General features: G+C 39.0%; 1 protein-coding gene across 1 annotated transcript in view; it reads left to right on the top strand.

Moving 5' to 3' along the window:
- The window catches only part of JPH1 (junctophilin 1), a 122,532-nt gene that overhangs the window by 61,029 nt on the left and 42,322 nt on the right, over positions 1–19,181 (top strand). Inside the window, 1 exon segment of the mRNA XM_042973172.1 lies at positions 13,284–13,933. Coding sequence (XP_042829106.1) covers positions 13,284–13,933 — 650 coding nt within the window.

Here is a 19,181-nt window from a genome sequence, read left to right as displayed (position 1 = left end):
ACATGCCAGCTTCATACACGCAAGTTGTCCATCAGTAATGAATACATCACAGTAGCACGAGATGACAACGGGTCTATTGGAGACAAGAGCTGAGGGGAAGGCTGCAATCCCCTTTGACCCATAGCCAACTCTTCCTTCAGCAGCTGGATAGAAAGCCTTTTCTGTACTAAGTATTATTGATCTTCTCAAGGGAGCATAACTCAAGCTTTCCACTCTGCATTTATAGGGTGATCAAATCAGATAGACATTTCTAAAAGGGCTTTCAAGTCCTTTTTCTAAGTCAGGCTGCTCATTTAATTCACATATCTTAGATATAAATATTTCCATTGTTTGAAACGCATTTGTCGTACATAGAAGCTGTTGGCCCTGGAATAAAGGAGGTCTGTTGTAGCTTACACTTTGAACACTTTCTCAGGAGCAGGCAGTATTTTCAGATATTTGCCATCTTAGTTAAATCTAATGCTTTTAGTTCAAAACCACATTATTCTACAGTTCAGTTAAAAACTAAGAGAAAAATAGGAGCATGTGGGATGGCTTTGTCACTCAAAGGGTTAAGCTCTAATGAGTAACAGAAAGCATACCTGTGGAGGTATGTGAATGTATGTGTAGATAATTGCACGTGTACACACACAGAAACCTACACTGTCATGTGTGAGCGGCACGGCAAGGCATCCCCCAGGAACTCAGAAATGAGAGTTCCCTCTGAGAGTGAAATATTAAAATGAGCCTGTGATGCTGCACAAAGATATACAAAGTGAGCATAAGTAATAGCACAGCTGTATCACAGCAAGATTTCTTTGTAACCTAAGTGTATTAAAACATCTAAACAATTGGTCACGGAAAGTAGTATAGAGAAAAAAAAAAAGAAAAAGCCACAGAGGCAAAAATTGGCAAAGCCCACCCAAACACTGTCCAGAGGACAGAGAAGCTGTGGCCAGAACCTTGGAGTATTGCAGTGGAATTGGCAGGGACGTTTGTGTTATGGGGCAGGATGCAGGGAACTGTGGCCAACCGTGTATGGCCTTATTGGCAAGATCATCCGACTGGGGAAATGGATGCATCAGCCCTGCTCAGCCTGATGCCTGTAGATATTTGATTGATCTCATGCGTCTTGTCCTGAGTCCATGCTCACTGTAACCTTCTGATTTCGGGTGAGCTTGTCATGGAGGTCTATCATCAGGAACAGCATGCACTGGCGTTCCAGGAGTAAGCCCCTTGGCCTGTGTCATGTTTACATTGCCCATTGTGAACTAATGACTTGACCTTCTGGTGTTATACATCAGGATTGTGAGCTCTGGTGATGTGATTCTGCCCCAGGGGATGGCTCTACTTCAAAGTGCTGATGAAATTGGGTTTCTAAGCCAGGAAAGCTGAGATGAGATTTTGCATGACCGCTAGCGAAGTGGAGGGGAGGATGACTGGGAAACTATGTGGTGGTTCTTTGTCCCACTGTTTACATTTCCTTTCCATCAAGATGCTTAATTGTTTTTAATTCCAAGTGATATTAAGTAAGGTCTAAAACTTATATTTTTATCAATTGTGGGAGTGACTGGGCTAAAAAAGACTGAAAAACACTGCCCCAGAATGTGGTAAAGATACTTACTTTGAGCCCTCTTAAGAGATTGGCAGCTTATTCCCTAGGCAACATCCTCAGCAAGTTTTGCCTTCCTGTGTTTAAGCATGTGTATTAGTCAGCCTGGCTGCTGTAACAAAGTAAAATACCACAGACTGGGTGGCTTAAGCAACAGACATTTATCTCTCACAGTTCTGGAAGCTGGAAGTCCAAGATCACAGTGCCAGTATGGTTGAGTTCTGGTAGAGAGCCATCGACCTGGCTTACAGATGGCCGCCTTCTCCCTCTCTTCACATGGCTTTCCTGGGTACATGTGTATGGAGAGAGAGAGAACTGTGGTTTCTCTTCCTCTTTAATGAGGGCACTGGGGTGCCTGGGTGGCTCTGTCAGTTGAATGTCTGACTCTTGATTTCATCTCAGGTCATGATCTTGTGGTTCATGGGGTTGAGCCCCACGTGGAGCTTCAATGCTGACTGTGTGGAGCCTGCTTGGAATGCTCTCTCCCTCTCTTTCTGCCCCTTCCCTGCCCATGCTCTCCTGTCCCTTTCTCCAAATAAATAAACCAATAATAATAATAATAATAATAATAATAATAATGATAAGGGCACTAATACTATCATGAAGGTCTCACCTTCATAACCTAATGTAAACCTACTTACCTCCCAAAAGCCACACCTCCAAATATGAACACATTGGGGGTTGGAGCTTCAGCATATGAATTGCAGGAGACACATACATTCAGTCCATAATAGCATGTATGTGCACACACATACACTCTGTATATTATTTAAAGTAAAAGTGAAGTCTTTAGGTTATTATGAGCCAGGGTTAACTAAGGTCACGTTTGTGGTATGAATGATAAATCTTTAGAAATCAAAGCATATTTTCATTATTTAATGGTCTATGCTTATCATTAATATGTAGTATTTTTGGTTAAGAAAAGGGAAGTATCCTGAAACAGATGACTTCTAAACTCACTTTCCAAAACCCAGAATTCAGAGTAACTGTTTTCATAGCAAAAGGGAAATACAGGATGCCTGGGTGGCTCAGTCAGTTAAGCATCTGACTCTTGATTTTGGCTTGGTTCATGATCTCCTGGTTCATGAGTTCGAGCCCCATGTCGGGCTCTGTGCTGACAGCACAGCGCCTGCTTGGTACTCTCTCTCCTGTCTCTCCCCCTCCCCCTGCTTGTGTGCTCTTTCTCTCTCTCTCTCTCAAATATTTTAAAAAATATTTTAAAATATTTAAAAATGATCTATTGACATGAAATTAATAATTCATGAGTTTGGTTATTCTTACCGCTTACTCATTTCAGTATATTCGGTTCCACAAGCGTGCGCTAAGAGCCAGCCCTGCGCAAGGCAGCGGAATGGACGTACCACAGCCTGCAGACAAGAGCGCCATGGCTACGTTCAAAGAAGTAGCAGTGTTTTTAAGGATGGGACTCTGAAGTCCTGTAGGAAACGGCTGTTCTTTCCACATAGAATATAAAAGTAATCCTGCTACCACTTATATAATCTGTTTAGAATCTTCCAATCTTTACTGATTGGCAGTCTCCACAGAAAATATCTGATTTCTATTTAATGACTTCTGACGTTGCCATAAAGCATTTGCTATCCGCCCGGTCCTTGCAGACATTTGTTTGGGGGAGTCTTCATGGCACTGCTTCTGCCCATACCCAGCCCTCCACGGCTCACCTGTGAGGAACTAGGTGCATACCCTGCTGTTACCATCTGCCGTATCTGTTCAGGGCCTCCATGCCAACTGTAGCAAGTAACCTGTCAGTGTTGGTGGATGACACGTGCTGAATGTTGTTTGATGTCGTGTGGCCTGTATCTGACTTCTTCCTCATATGAATCCCTGGGGTGGGGGGAAGAGTCCCTCAGGATTCATAGATACGGTCTGTAAAAATAGATGAAAATGCTTACTGCAACAACTATCAACATGTATCCTAATTTTGCTTCCTGCAAATATTCTGACAAGTCTTTTTTTAATTTTTTTTAATGTTTATTTATTTTAGAGAAACAAAGCATGAGCAGGGGAGGGGCAGAGAGAGACGGAGACACAGAATTCAAAGCAGGCTCCAGGCTCTGAGCTGTGTCAGCACAGAGCCCAATGTAGGGCTCGAACTCACCAACCATGAGATCATGACCTGAGCCGAAGTTGGACACTTAACCGACTGAGCCACTCAGGTGCCCCCTGACCAGTCTTTTTAATGAACTACTGTGGCTCCTCAATCCTGTGTCGCTGGTGTGGCCCTGCCTGACCCACATTACTCCACAGAACAAGCAGCAAGCGCAACACATGCCTTCCAAGAAGATAGTCCAGGAAAAACTTCTGTCCTCTGCATTATATGTCTTGTTTAAAAAAGCATTTAATCTCACTCTAGAAAATCTAACTGTATATCCTCCTTCCTGGCCAGTCTCCACATGACTACACCATGTTGGAACCATTGCCAGCTGGATGTAATCATGTAAGGCTGGCGTTAGGTCCATCTCTAGTCAATGTTTTTTTTGTTTGTTTTGGGGTTTTTTTTGGCATGCTGTTAAATGGCTGTATCTGGGTACATTAGAATCACCTGGAGCATTTGTTAAACATCAAGATTTCAAGGCTGCACTTCATAGTTATTCAAAGTCTCTGGGAATCATATCCCAGGTGCCTCTGATAGGCAGCAAATACGGAGCCACTGCTTTACAGTACATTTATTTTCTTACCTAGCCATTTATTAATGCATAGTAAAGTTGAGAATTTTTTTAAGATGTAAAGTAGGCCCTAGAATGTACGTCCACCACTCTAGTAATTTTTTTTTGTCATAAAGTTGACATACAGTGTTCGTGTCAGGTGTACAACACTGTGATTGATATGACCATCCTATGCATTCTGCAAGCCTCACCTTAAGTGTAGTTACCATCAAAGTTATTACAGTGTTACTGCAATATTGACTATATTCCCTGTGCCGTCATTTCCATCCCCTTGATTTATTTAGTTTTTACCTCTTAATCCCCTTCACCTATCTCACCAATGCCCTCTCAACCACCAGTTCTCTTCATAGATTTATGAATCTATTTCTGTTCTTTTTTGTGTGTTGTTTTTTAGATTCCACATATAAGTCAAATCATATGGTATTTGTCTTTCTCTGACTTACCTCTCTTAGCAAAATACTCACTAGGTCTGTCCATTGTTGTCACAGATGGCAAGATCTTATTCTTTTTTATGGCTGAGTAATATTCCTCTGTGTGTGTGTTTGTACCACATATTACTTACTGATTCATATATAAATGGACACTTGGGTTACTTCCACATCTTGGCTACTGTAAATGCTGCAGTAAACATAGGGGTGCATATATCTTTTTGAATTAGTGTTTCTCTTTTCTTGTGGCAAACACCCAGTAGTGGGATTACTACTGTAGTGTATGGTATTTCTACTTTTAATTTTTTGACGAATGTCTGTGCTGTTTTCCACAGTGTCTGCACCAATTTATATTTCCACCAACAGTGCACAAGAGTTCCATTTATTGATTGATTGAGAGAGAGAGAGAGAGAGAGAGAGAACTAGAGAGCAAGTGGGATAGGGGCAGAGAGAGGGGGAGACAGAATCCCAAGCGGACTCTGTACCGTCAGCACAGAGCCCGGTGTGGGGCTCAAATTCACGAACCAGGAAATGACCTGAGCCAAAGTCAACAGTCAGATGCTTATTAACCAACTAAGCCACCCAAGTACCCCAAGGGTTCCTTTTTCTCCATACCTTCAACATTTATTATTTCTTGTCTTTTTGATACTAGCTAGCTATTCCTACTGGTGTGAGGTGACATCTCATTGTGGTTTTGATTTGCATTTCCTTGATGATTAGTGATATTGAGCATCTTTTCATGTGTCTGTTGGCCATTTATATATCTCTTTGGAAAAATGTTCAGGTCCTCTGCCCATTTTTTAATCAGATTATTTTGGGGTTTCGGTGTTGAGTTGTAGGAGTTCTTTATATATTTTGGAAATTAACCCCTTAATCAGATATATCATATGGAAATATCTTCTCCCATTCAGTAGATTGCCTTTTCATTTTGTAGATGGTTTCTTTCTCTATGCAAAAGATTTTTATTTTGGTATAGTCCCAATATTTTATTTTTGCTTTTGTTTTCCTTGCCTCAGGAGACGGATCTAGAAAACCTTTGCTAAGGCCAATGCCCAAGAGCTTACTGCCTGTTTTATTAGTTTTATAGTTTCAAATCTGATGTTTGGGTCTTTAAACCATTTTGAGTTTATTTTTGTGTCTTGTATAAGACAGTCATCCAGTTTCATTCTTTTGCATGTAGATGGCCAGTTTCCCCAACACCATTTATTGAACAGACTGTCTTTTCCTTATTGTATATTCTTGCCTTCTTTATCCTACACTGACCATGTAAGCATAGGTACAATTCTGGGCTCTCTATTCGGTTCCCTTGATCTATGTGTTTCTTGTTGTGCCTATACCATACTGTTTTGCTTACTATATAGCTTTGCAGTATAGCTTGAAATCTGGGATTGTGATGCCTCTGGTGTTTGTTTGTTTTTTCAAGATTGCTTTAGCTATCTGAAGTCTTTTGTGGTTCCATACAAATTTAAGGACTATTCCAGTTCTATGAAAAATACTATTGGTATTTTGATAGGGATCTGTAGATTGCTTTGGGTAGTATGGACATTTTAATAATACTAATTCTTCCAGTCCATGAGCATGGGATATCTTTTCATTTGTATCACCTTCAGTGTCTTTCCTCAGTGTCTTATAATCTTCAGAGTACAGGTCTTTCACTTCCTTGCTTAAATTTATCCCTAGGTATTTTATTCTTTTTGATGCAGTTGTAAATGTGATTCTTGCTTAATTTCTCTTTCTGCTACTTCATTATTAGTATATAGAAACACAACATATTTCTGTATATTGTGTAACCTGCAACTTAACTGAATTCATTTACTAGTTCTGATAGTTTTTTGGTGGAGCCCTTAGGATTTTCTATATATAGTATCATGTTATCTGCAAATAGTGACAGTTTATTTCTTCCTTACAAATTTGGATAAATCCTAAATTTGTAAGCTGCACTGTTACGGTCTCATATTTTCCACATGAAGCACATGGGCTTTGTGACAGCTTTATTTCTCATGGTTCAGTGACTGTATCTTTTCCTCACAACTTTAAGAACGTATAAGCAATCGTGTTTGCCAGAGTCTGTTTTTTCTCCACTCTCTTCTGTATGGCTATTTAAGTTAAATATTAACTTTAGATTTGATCTTTAGATTTGCAAAAATAACTTTTGCTTGTACCCCTTAGATTGAAGACATTAAAAGAACTCTGTGGGACACCTGGGTGTTGAGTACCCAGTCAACTCAGTTGAGCATCTGACTTCAGTTCAGGTCATGATCTCATGGTTCATGAGTTCGAGCCCCACATGAGGCTCACTGTTATCAGCACAGAGCCTGCCTCAGATCCTCTGTTCCCCCTCTGTCTCTGCCTCTCCCCCACTCTTGCTCTGCCTCTCTCTCTCTCTCAAAAATAAACAAAATGTTAAAAAAATAAAAATAAAAGTACTTTGTAATTTCTGTATTTCCGTAATGCTGTAAAATTGAATAATAGTGAAGTACATATAAAACCAACCAACTCTGATGAAATTTTGAGTAGAAGGAGTCAGAGAAAAAGCGTGTAAGGAACACACTGCCTCAAACTCTATCAGATAATATCCCTTATCACAGGAGGGTAGGAGGGGTTTTATAAAAAAATAAATCTGCCATAGAATAATGAGGTTCTTTCTCCATGAAACACCAGCGTAAATGATCCTAATGGGTTTTTTGAAATAGGGGCAAATCTGTTGATGAAAGGTCACTTTCTGGTGCCGCTGCCACTTCTTTCTCTTGGTGGAGGTATGTGCTGGTCACAGCACCAAGAAAGAATTCAGAAACAGGCAGATCTCACCTTTTGAGGGATTTGCAGATCCCCCTTTCTCTTTGCTCCACTGAGATACCTTTTCTGGGCCAGGAATTCATACTTTCAAAGAAAATTGCCAAATTTATTATTTTTTTTATTTTATTTTGAGAGAGAGAAGGGGCAGAGAGTTAGGAGAGAGAATCCCAAGCACACTAAGCACAGTTCCCCATGTGGGGCTTGATCTCACGAACTATGAGATCATGACCTGAGCTGAAATCAAGAGCCAGACACTTCACTGACTGAGCTACCCAGGCACCCCGAAAATTGCCAAGTTTAAAAGGGGTGGTAGCCTTTGAGGGAGCTTATCAGGTTTAGAGAAGAAAGCACAATTGGTGACATAGGATTTTATCCTATTTGGGAAGTTTGCATCCTTCAAACTTCTGTAGGATGGAAAGTGGGATAATGCTGTTTGCTATGTTTTCACCCCTGAATATAACCTGTAATTGTGGATCCTTGGGAATTGTCATTTCTTGGCTTAAGATATTACATTATATGTTGAATTACATTTTGTCTTAAGGAAACACAGGAGCTATGTGATTTTAGGTTTTCAGCTACTATAGCTATTTTCACATCAGATTGGCATAATAATGCCTGCTTCCTAAGATTTTGGTGAGGCTTTAAACTTTGGGAAATACCTTGTATAAATAGTACATAGTCTCATAACAATAAGTTACTACTCAGCACAGGAAGAGCAATTAAAAGTCTAAGTGGACAGTATGTATTTTAAGTATTAAGGATAATTGTTCTTAAGCTCCTCTGTAAATCCTTTAAGTTTGGTGTGAGGGATGGGAGTGGAGGACAGGAAGGAAAGTGAACAGAAGCCAATTTCTGTAAACAAATTGGTGAGGTGGTTTCTCCCTATTTACTCAAGAGATGATGTTGTCAGCTCTTGCCTGTTTGCAGAGAAAAGAGCCACCTGCACTCTGTGACCTCAGGAGATGAGAGTGGCTGATTATCCACAACAAGAACCTGTATCTCCCACTCCCCTTCACCCATTTTGCCCCTCCCACACCCTCCTCCCCTCTGGCAACCATTAGTTTGTTCTCCATATTTATGAAGCTATTTCTGCTTTTTGTTTGTTTTGGTTTTTAGATTCCTCATGTAAGTGAAATCATGTGGTATTTCATGTGGACTTATTTCACTTAGCATAATATTCTATAGGTCCATCCATATTATCACAAATGTCAAAAATCTTATTTTTCATTGCTGAGTAATACTTCAGTATTTATATATATGACGGTTTTATCCGTTCATCTATCAAGGGACACTTGGGTTGCTTCCATATCTTGGTTATTGTAAGTAATGCTGCAGTGAACATAGAGGTGCATATATCTTTTCAAATTAGTATTTTCATTTTATATGGGTAAATACCCAGTAGTAGAATTACTGAATCATATGGTATTTCTGTTGTTAATTTTTTGAGGAACCTCCATACTGTTTTCCACAGTGGTTACACCAATTTATGTTTCCACCAACAGTGCGGAACGGTTCCTTTTTCTCCACTTTCTCACCAATGCTTACTTCTTGTCTTTCTGATACCACCCATTCTGAAAGATGTAAAGTGACTGTGGATTTGATTTGCATTTCCCTAATGATTAGTGTTGCTGAGCATTTTTTCAAGTGTCTGTTAGCCATCTGTATGTCTTCTTTGGGAAAATGTCTGTTCAGGTCCTCTACCCATTTTTCAATCAGATTGTGGTGTTTGGGGAGTTGAGTTGCATAAGTTCTTTCTATGTTTTGGACATTAACCCCTCATTAGATATATCATTTGGAAGTATCCTCTTCCAGTTTTAGTAGGTTGCCTTTTTGATTTGTTCGTTTCTTCTTTGCAAAAGCTTTTTTTTTTTTTTTTTTTTTTGCAAAAGCTTTTTATTTTGGTGTAGTCCCAATAGTTTATTGTTGCTTTTGTTTCTCTTGCCTAGAAAAGTGTTGGCTAAGGCTGATGCCAAACAGATTATTGCCTATGTTTTCTTCTAGGAGCTTTATGGTTTCAAGTCTCACATTTAGGTCTTTAATCTGTTTTTATTTTTGTATATGGTGAAAGAAAATGGTCTAGTTTCATTCTTTTGCTTGTAGTCATCCAGTTTTTCCAACAGCCATTTATTGAAGGAACTGTCTTTTCCTTACTCTATATTCTTGCCTCCTTTGTCATAGATTAGTTGACCATATAAACATGGATGTCTGGGCTCTCTATTCTGTTCCAGTAATATATTTTTGTGCCAGTACAATACTGTTTGATTACTATAGCTTTGGTAGTGTATCTCAAAATCTGGAATTGTGATGCCTCCAGCTTTGTTCTTTTTCAGGATTGTTTTTGGCTGAATATTCAAGGTCTTCTGTGGTTCTGAACAAATTTTAGGATTATTCTTGTTCTGTGAAAAATGCTATTGTTATTTTGATAGGGATTGCATCGATTCTATAGATTGCTTTGTATAGTATGGTTATTTTAACAATATTAATTCTTCCCACCCATGAGCATGGAATATCTTTCCCTTGTGTTATCAGTTTCTTTAATCAGTGTTTTTGGTGCACTTGTAAATGCAATTGTTTTCTTAATTTCTTTCTGCCACTTTGTTAGAAATTGTTAATAGGGGTGCCTGGGTGGCCCAGTAGGTTAAACGTCCGACTTCAGTTCAGGTCACAATCTCGCGGTTTGTGAGTTTGAGCCCCACTTTGGGCTCTGTGCTGACAGCTTAAAGCTGGAACCTGCTTCAAATTCTCTCTCTCTCTCTCTCTCAAAAACTAAATAAACATTACAAAAAAATTTTCTTTAAATGTTTCTATACAAATTATTAGTATATAAAAATACAACAGATTTCTGTATATTAATTTTGTATCCTGCAACTTCTGAATTCATTTGTTCTAATAGTTTTTTGGTGGAGTGTTTAGGGTTTTCTATATATAGTATCTTTTGCAAATAATAAGTTTATATCTTCGTTACCAATTTGTATGCCTTTAATTCTTTTTCTTAATCTGATTGATACAACTAGAACTTCCAGAACTAGGTTCAATAGAAGGGGCAAGATGGACATTCTTAACTTATTTCTGATCTTAGAGAATAGCTCTTAGTTTTTCACCACTGAATATGATGTTAGCTATGGGCTTGTCATATATGGCCTTTATTATGTTGAGGTATGATCCCTTTAAACTCATTTGTTGGCAGTTCTTATGAGTAAATGATGAATTTTGTTAAATGTTTTTTCTTCATCTATTGAGATGATTATACAATTTTTATCCTTAATTTTGTTAATGTGGTATATAACATGGATTGATCTGCAAATATTGAATCATCCTTGCATCCCCCAGAATAAATCCCAGTTGCTCATGGTGAATGATTCATTTAATGTATTGTTAAATGAAGTTTGCTGATGTTTTGTTGGGTATTTGCATCTGTATGCATCATATCTATTGGCCTGTATTTTTTTTGTAATGTCTTTGTCTGGTTTTGGTATGAGGGTAATGCTGGCCATGTAGAATAAATTTGGAAGCTTTACTTCCCCTTCTATTTTTTGGAATAATTTGAGGAGACTGTGTATTAACTCTTCTTTAAGTATTTGGTAGAATTCACCTTTTGAATGCATCTAGTCCTGGACTTTATTTTTGGAGAGTTTTTTGGTTACCATTTCAATTTCATTACTAATAATTGATATGTTCAGACTTTCTATTTCTTCTTGGGGCACCTGGGTGGCTTAGTCAGTTAAGTGTCCAACTCTTGATTTCAGCTCCGGTCATGATCTCACAGTTCGTGGGATGAAGCACTGCATAGAACTCTGCGCTGAGCCTGCTTGGGATTCTCTTTCTCCCTCTCTCTCTGCCCCTCCCCTGCTTGTGCACAAGCTCTCTCTAAATAACCAAACATTGAAAAAAGATTTCCTGTTTATTCCTGATTCAGTTTTGGAAGATTATATGTTTTTAGGAATTTATCCATTTCTTCTAGATTATCCAATTTGTTGGCATATAATTTTTTGTACTAGTCTCTTTTAATCTTTCATATTTGTGTGGTGCTGGTTGTTCCCCCTGTATTTCTATTTTTTCCTTTCATTTTTCTTAGGAGTCTGGCTAAATGTTTATCAGTTTTGTTTGATTTTTTTCTGTTGTATATTTACTCGCTATTTCCTTTATTTCTGCTCTGATCCTTATTATTTCCTTCCTTCTACCAACTTTGGACTTTATTCCATTTTTCTAGTTCCTTTAAGTATAAGGTTAGATTGAGATCTTTCTTGAGGTAACCTGTATTGCTATAAATTTACCTCTTAGAAGTGCTTCTGCTGTATCCCAAAGATTTAGATCACTGTGTTTTTGTTTTCATTTGTCTCCGTGTATTTTTTTATTTCCTCTTTATTTGTTGACCCATTGGTTGTTTAGCAGCATGTTGTTTATTTTCTTATAATTGATTTCTGGTTTCACACTGTTATGGTCAGGATTTTAATCTTCTTAAATTTATTGAGATTTGTTTTGCAGCCTAACATGTGATCTGGCCTAGAGAATGTTCCATGTGCACTTGAAAAGAATGTATGTTCTGTATATAATCTGTTAAATCCATCTGGTCTAATGTATCATTCAAAGACACTGTTCCCTTATAAAGGGACAAAATGACAGTAATGTAATAACAGTAGGAGACTCTAACACCCACTTGGGTAGATCATCCAGGCAGAAAATAAATATCTGTTAATATTTGCTTTATGTATTCAGGTGTTCCAGTGATGGGTGCATAGATGTTTACAATTGTTATATCCTCTTGTTGGATTGATCCCTTTATCATTATGTCATGCCCTTCTTTGTGTCTTGTTACAGTCTTTGTTTTGTCTGATGTAAGTATTGCTATCCCAGCTTTTTATAAGTACATATCTATCAATAATTACTTTAAATAGTCTAAATGCTCCAAAAGACAGAGTAAAGGGATGGATGGAAAACAAGACCCATTTATATCTATATGCCTACAAGAGACTCACTGTAGACTGAAAATGAAGGAAAGAGTAGGAAGATACTCCATGCAAATGAAAGCAAAAATAAATAAATAAATAATAAGTCCAAGTAGCAACACTTTCTTGAAAGGCAGATTTTTCCATATGTAAAAATAACATGATTGTTGTAAACAAACCTAAAGTATTTAGAAAAAGAAAAAAAAATCCTGGGACTACAGAGTCAAAGACAACAACTGCATTGTCATGACTTTAATGCTGACAGCCCCTGTGAAGAGACTCCATGAAGTTTGAATGACCCATTGAGGAAGTTGCGTTAAAAATGTCATCTGCAGGTTTTATTCTTACTTACGCAGTAGACGCTTTATTAAATGTCAGTTTATTAAATAATTTAAATATTTTAATATACTAAACGGACTCTTGTCTGTTTAGTAGAGTATGTACTCTGTGTTCTAATTATGCCACATAATTTGAATATGCAGATTAATTCTGGTGTTATCACCAGTGCTGCATCAACCTGAATTTCACCTCGGTGTTCTGTAAGCAGGCAGGAATGATGCAATTATTAGAGAAGTCAAAACTGTTTAACTTTTATAGCTATCACAGTAGTATAAATAATGGTAAATGTTAACGTTTCCAGCAACAAATAATCTTTTCCCCTGGGAAACGAAGTGTGCTCATGCTTAATCCAAGCCTTGTCAATATTTTTAAAGGAAAAGAAACAAGAGGAATGGCTAATCTGACTAGCAAAAAATGCATATAGATAGCCCTAAGGAACAAGCCTTAACACTTTGCTTTTATTTTATTACCTTCCCTTCTGTTGTCAATTTTTCCCCAGGCCCAGATTATATCAAACAGAGATTTCAGGAAGGTGTAGATGCTAAAGAAAATCCAGAAGAAAAAGTACCAGAAAAGCCACCTACACCAAAGGAATCTCCTCATTTTTATCGCAAAGGCACGACACCCCCCAGGTCTCCTGAAGCAAGTCCCAAACAAAGCCACTCTCCCCAGCCCTCCTCCCCGAAACCCACGAAGAAGCAGAACCCTAGCTCAGGGGCAAGACTCAACCAAGACAAACGGAGTGTGGCTGATGAGCAGGTGACAGCCATCGTCAACAAGCCTTTGATGTCAAAGCCTCCCACGAAGGAGGTGGGAGCCATGGTGCCCCTTTCCAAGTACTCTGGCCGCCACCACATCCCTAACCCCAGTAACGGGGAGCTGCATTCTCAGTATCACGGCTACTACGTGAAACTGAACGCCCCCCAGCACCCCCCGGAAGACGTGGAGGAAGATGAAGGATCGAGCCAGTCTTCCTCAGCACTGGTGCACAAGCCATCACCCAACAAGTGGAGTCCCCCTAAATCTGTGACAAAACCAGTTGCCAAAGAAAGCAAAGCTGAGCCAAAAGCTAAGAAGTCTGAACTTGCTATACCAAAGAATCCAGCAAGCAACGATTCATGCCCGTCTTTGGAAAAAGAAGCCAATTCGGTAAGTTGTGCAAGATGTGTTTTTTCTTTCTTTTGGTTCTTTTCAGGTAGCGGCATAGGATAACTTGCATCTCGATGACAGCTCGGCTAGCGAAAGTTCTGATGAATGAACATAGGACTGTATAGGGTAGAGCTTAGCATCTTTGTAGCCTAAGACAGCAAAGAACTGTCAGAGCAGAAATTCCTCCCTGCTGGCTCAGCCACCCACCTTAGACATCATTCAGCTAGCCGGGCTATTGGTGTGTCACATGTTAGCAAGCCTTTACCCACACTTCTTGGTAAGTCTTGTGGTCACTTAGTTTGAGCTGCTGTAACAAAAATGCCATAAACTAGATGGCTTAAGCAATATTTCTTTCTTGTAATTCTGGAGGCTGGGGAGTCCCAAGATCAAGGTGCCATAGACTTGATGTCTGGCAAGAACCCAATTCCTGGTTCATAGACCGTCTTGCTGTACGTACCCTCACATGGCTGAGAGAGAGAGAAATAGCATACTCTGTGGTGTCTCTTCTCGTGAGGTCCCCACCCTCATGACCCAGGGCCCATCTCCCAAAGGGCTCCCCTCCAAATACTGTCACATTGGGAAGTAGGGTTTCAACATACAAATTTTGGAGAATCACAAACATGTAGTCCTTAACTGTAGCTAAGAAAGGAGTCATGGGACCCTGACCAGGGCCAGCACCTCTCAGAGCCCTAGCTGGGAAGAGGCTTTTCCACTACCATTCACTAGGTTCTTAGCCCTGCTTTTGACCCTCACGAAACACATAAAGGAATGGATGGAAAACAAGACCTATCTGTATGTATATGCGTACAAGAGACTCACTTCAGACCTAAAGAGACAGACTAAAAGTGAAGGAGTAGGAAAAGCTACTCCAGTCAGCATCTTTAGAAAAAAAAACATCTTTGGGGCGCCTGGGTGGCTCAGTCGGTTGAGTGTCCGACTTCAGCTCGGGTCATGATCTCGCAGTTTGTGGGTTCGAGCCCTGCATCAGGCTCTGTGCTGACAGCTCGGAGCCTGGAGCCTGCTTTAGATTCTGTGTCTCCCTCTGCCCCTCCCCTGCTCTGTCTCTCAAAAATGAATAAACATTAAAAAAATTAAAAAAAAAAATCTTTTCTAGCTATTGCGAATTATTCCCCTAAATACTTAGTTTGGATTTTACTCAATTAGCCAGGCTTTGCAACTAGAACATTTTCTTTTCAACTACTTGAGAAAATTGCCTTGGTCTTCTAACTTGTCAGAGATTTCAGTTTCCTGGTAAATGCTAGTTTTATTGTCAGTCTGGAGCACTTAAGGTTTTTAATTCTTCAACCATATTATTGCTAATGTCATTTGATAAGCATGTAGAGATTTATTTGTTCAATGATATAAGGAATTCATACTTTATCAAATTCTATAGAGTTTATAAAATCTGGAAGCTGACCAACTGATCTTTTGACCTAGTCACATGTTTTTTGGAACAAAGGTGTTGCTTGTTAAATGTAGCTTAGGGAAGAAGCCACAGCTGACCCAATACTTAGTAATTTCTGAGACTTTTCCGTAAATGTTCAGATTAATAAATTGGGCAACAAGAATATAATACCACTGTAAGTTTTTTTTTCTTTTGTCTGTTAAGTTTAACAGGGTTAAACTGTTTACAATTAAACAGTAACAATGTTAAAAAATTGAAATTCATCTTTTTTATTAACTTACCTTTGATGTTTCTTAGGTTTATTTTGCTAATATTTACAAACACCAGTTCTCATCTTTTTAATTAACTTACCTTTGATGTTTCTTAGGTTTATTTTGCTAATATTTACAACACTAGTTCTCATCTTTTTAATCATCTAAATATGAATTAGATTAACTGTGTTAACTTCCTGAGAGTCATCCTCCATGGGGATAAATGGTTTTCAAAACAGACTAACTCTATTAGTGCTGGTTTGCCGGACTTACAAGGGTGAAATTCAAACAATGCAAGGCCATATACAGTGTCTTGTAAACTTTCTTTAAAATGTTACTAGTGTGTGATAAATTCACCACCTCCTTTTTAGAAAAAGTTATCTTTTTTACTTCTGTGCAGAACCATCTGATTCTTGGAGGTAGCTGGGCACCCTCCAGCTGGGTAGGTCGGTCTCTAGGGTCCCTTCCACACCTTAAGGTACACGAGGCCTAGCACTCCACAGCCTCTGTGGGTGACAGGAACCAGAAGTCAAGAGTGCCTTGGCACCTCCTTGTGAAGATTTTAACAATTAACCTTTTCCTGATAATAACAGAAAGCTGCCTTTCACACTCCTGGTGACTGCTTTCCTGACAGTTAAGAAGTGATAAAACCGTCATAAAGGTAGTTAATGAACCACCTTTAGAACAAAGGAATAGTGCATACAATTTTGACATAGACACTGTATAAGCTAGAGGTTTACAAATAACTTGAAAGCTCATAGGAGTATTCACAATAAAGCACACACTGGACGGAAAAATCAGACTGAATCGGTGTTCCCGGTGGGCAGCTGAGAGATCTGGTTTGAGTCAGAATCGCCATTTTTAGGCTGGTTGGATACACTGGAATCTGGACTTTTAGATTTTCTCTAAGTTCAAATCCCAGTTGTGTTGCTTCTCAGCCATGGGCCCTGGGGCAGGTTTCCTACCTGTTCTGTGAGTTGCTCGTCTCCACTGGTATCATAGTGTTGTTGAGGAGATTAACTGAGTTAGTGCTTCCTTCCACAGTTCTTAGCACAGTGCCTAGCACCTGGATAGGTGCTCAAAAAACAATGGTTATTACGGTTTCAACACTGTAGTTGCTAAATCATAAAATAGTTCACAAATATTCCAATAGATTTGGACCCATTCTCAGGATCACCCTGGATATTGATCTTCTAGAAATAGAGAAAATCTTCTGGGACACAGGCTGACACTAAGCAAATAAGAGAAGGGAGGTGATGCCAAGGGATTACTCTAGCATCCCTTCTCAGGAAACATGTGACTCCTATGGGCCATGGTTGCACATGGACTAATGTCCCAGGGAAACCGTTCTGTGTGGTACCAACATTTTTGTAGGATTTTGCAACATTGACAAGTTGTAGGAGCTACGAGAGACATCTTCACAGCCTTATCAAACAGACCAGCAAGGGCTCTCCTAAGCAGGAATCTTGACTCCTTCTGAGAATTGCCTGCACTTTTTCTTACCCTTTACTCTCTTCCAAGTCTATTTTGAAATTTACCTAATCTTGCTTTTCAATTGTTATAAAACTTTAAGGCATCCCTTGAAGTTACACACACCCTGAAACCCTAAAAACAGTAAATACGTAAAAACTTGGCTATTAATACTAAATTGTGTGCTTTCCACGTTTTTAGAGAAGTTTTAGATTTAACATAAACTGTAGTAGCTCACCAGACTATTCCTCACAGTTTTAAAAGAGGAATAGTCTTTTGAAGGAAAAACGGTAAATTTCTTGAGCTAGAACTTCTTTCCACATTTTGCCGTCCTACACTTTCTTTTCTAACTGCCTGAAAGTTCTTCCAATCAAGACTTGCACTTTGCCGGCTACAGCTTCTTTTATTCCACCTGTTTCAGTCAGTCTTGAAAAGCAAGACTGATTTTTTTTTTTTCATTTGGCTATTTTAAGCTACAACTGGCTACCACAGTCATGTTTATGAGACTTCACCTTAAAGCTTTCCACCCCGTGCCCAGCCTAGGTATCTGAAGAACACAGAGGTCACGTCGCAATATCTACCTATTAAACATAGCATCCCAGAATTTATTTTCCACCTGGTTGCTGTTTGAACTTTTTATGCCTGGCTCACCCTCATCTTTACCGGGTCATCTTTAAAAATGGCTTCATAAATGGAGTTGTCCTAGTTGGATAAATAAATATATATAGGTGTTCAATATATACATACGTATCCATCCAAAAATGCTAACCAATTCAAAAAGATAAATTCAGGGAACTTGTACGGATTTATGAAATGGGAAGTAAAAAGTCCAGACTCACCTTAAACTTTTGAAGTTAGATTCACCAAAGGCACTTTCTCTGTTAGTCTGCTTTTCCTCGGTCCACTATAAAACACTGAACTCTACATTATGTTGTTCTGACCCCATATACTTTTCCTTGCCTTTCATATCATGGTCTTTGGGAATTATAAATTAAATCCCCTGACTCAGAAGAGTTAAGTGAATCCAAACTCCTTAACATACTCCTGAGCAAAATCTAATCAAAGTTTGTGATAGTAATAGCATTTCCTTAATTTCCATGCTGAGTTACAATGTCAAAAGATTATTTCAATTATTTTCTGAGGTATAAATGTTTCTTACATTATACATTTTAGGTTAATCATTATTGATGAGTTACATAGATTAGGACCCTTCTAGTGACTTAGGACCAACTGTTCTTCTAGAATAGTTGTATTCTATCAAGATTTGATGTTTTTTTCTGCTACCATGAAATCATAGGGTATAGATGAAAATGCCATTTTTAAGAACTTGATTAGAAATTGATTATTTTTAAACTAAGTCCTGTGGCCATAATAGGGATGTGGGGAAAAAAAGGGGCTCTGAAGTAGACAAAGTTTAATTTTAGTTCTGTAATTTGTTTAAACTGGATGAGTAACCTCAGGCAAGAAACTTACCCTCTCAGAGCTCTGTGAAATGGAACTCCTAATCACCTGTGAAGAAGAAATAACCTACCCAGAAATGCTTAGCCCACTGCCTGGTATATAAAGACATGCAGTAAATGTTGCTTTTTCCTCCCATTTACTTGGGGTTTTTCTTCTTCCTAATACTCCCTATCTCAACCCATGTTTACTTCCTTTTCTCAACCACCCTGACTTTACTAATCACCCTGTTCATCATTTAAGATGATGAATTCATAAGGTCAACTACCACACCCACAGTACCTGGAAAAGTACCAGATGATAGTAGGTGTCCATAATGGAAACCTGAATGAATTGGACAATCGTATGCGTGGGCACACGGTGGTGATCAGTGCAGGGCCACTGTGGAACTCAGTCTAGGACAAAGACAGAATTTAACAAGAAGTGACAAAGTATGAAGTGTCAGGATAGACAACGACCAGGACACTCTGACCTCTGCCTCTGAGGTTGTGGGCCCATCTGGGGAGGAAACCTCCTAGAAGGGTATATGACCCAAGCTCTAGACCTTGTGACATGAGCAGTGGACCAATGACAGTTCCAGTCTTTCTTAACACCCCCCACCAAAAATCACACAACTGTTTCCTCATCTGTGAAATAAGAATTAAAATACCGACGCCACCCACCT

This window comes from Panthera tigris, chromosome F2, assembly GCF_018350195.1.
Source record: "Panthera tigris isolate Pti1 chromosome F2, P.tigris_Pti1_mat1.1, whole genome shotgun sequence".
Lineage (NCBI taxonomy): Eukaryota > Metazoa > Chordata > Mammalia > Carnivora > Felidae > Panthera > Panthera tigris.
This window is presented reverse-complemented; position numbering and strand designations above follow the sequence as displayed.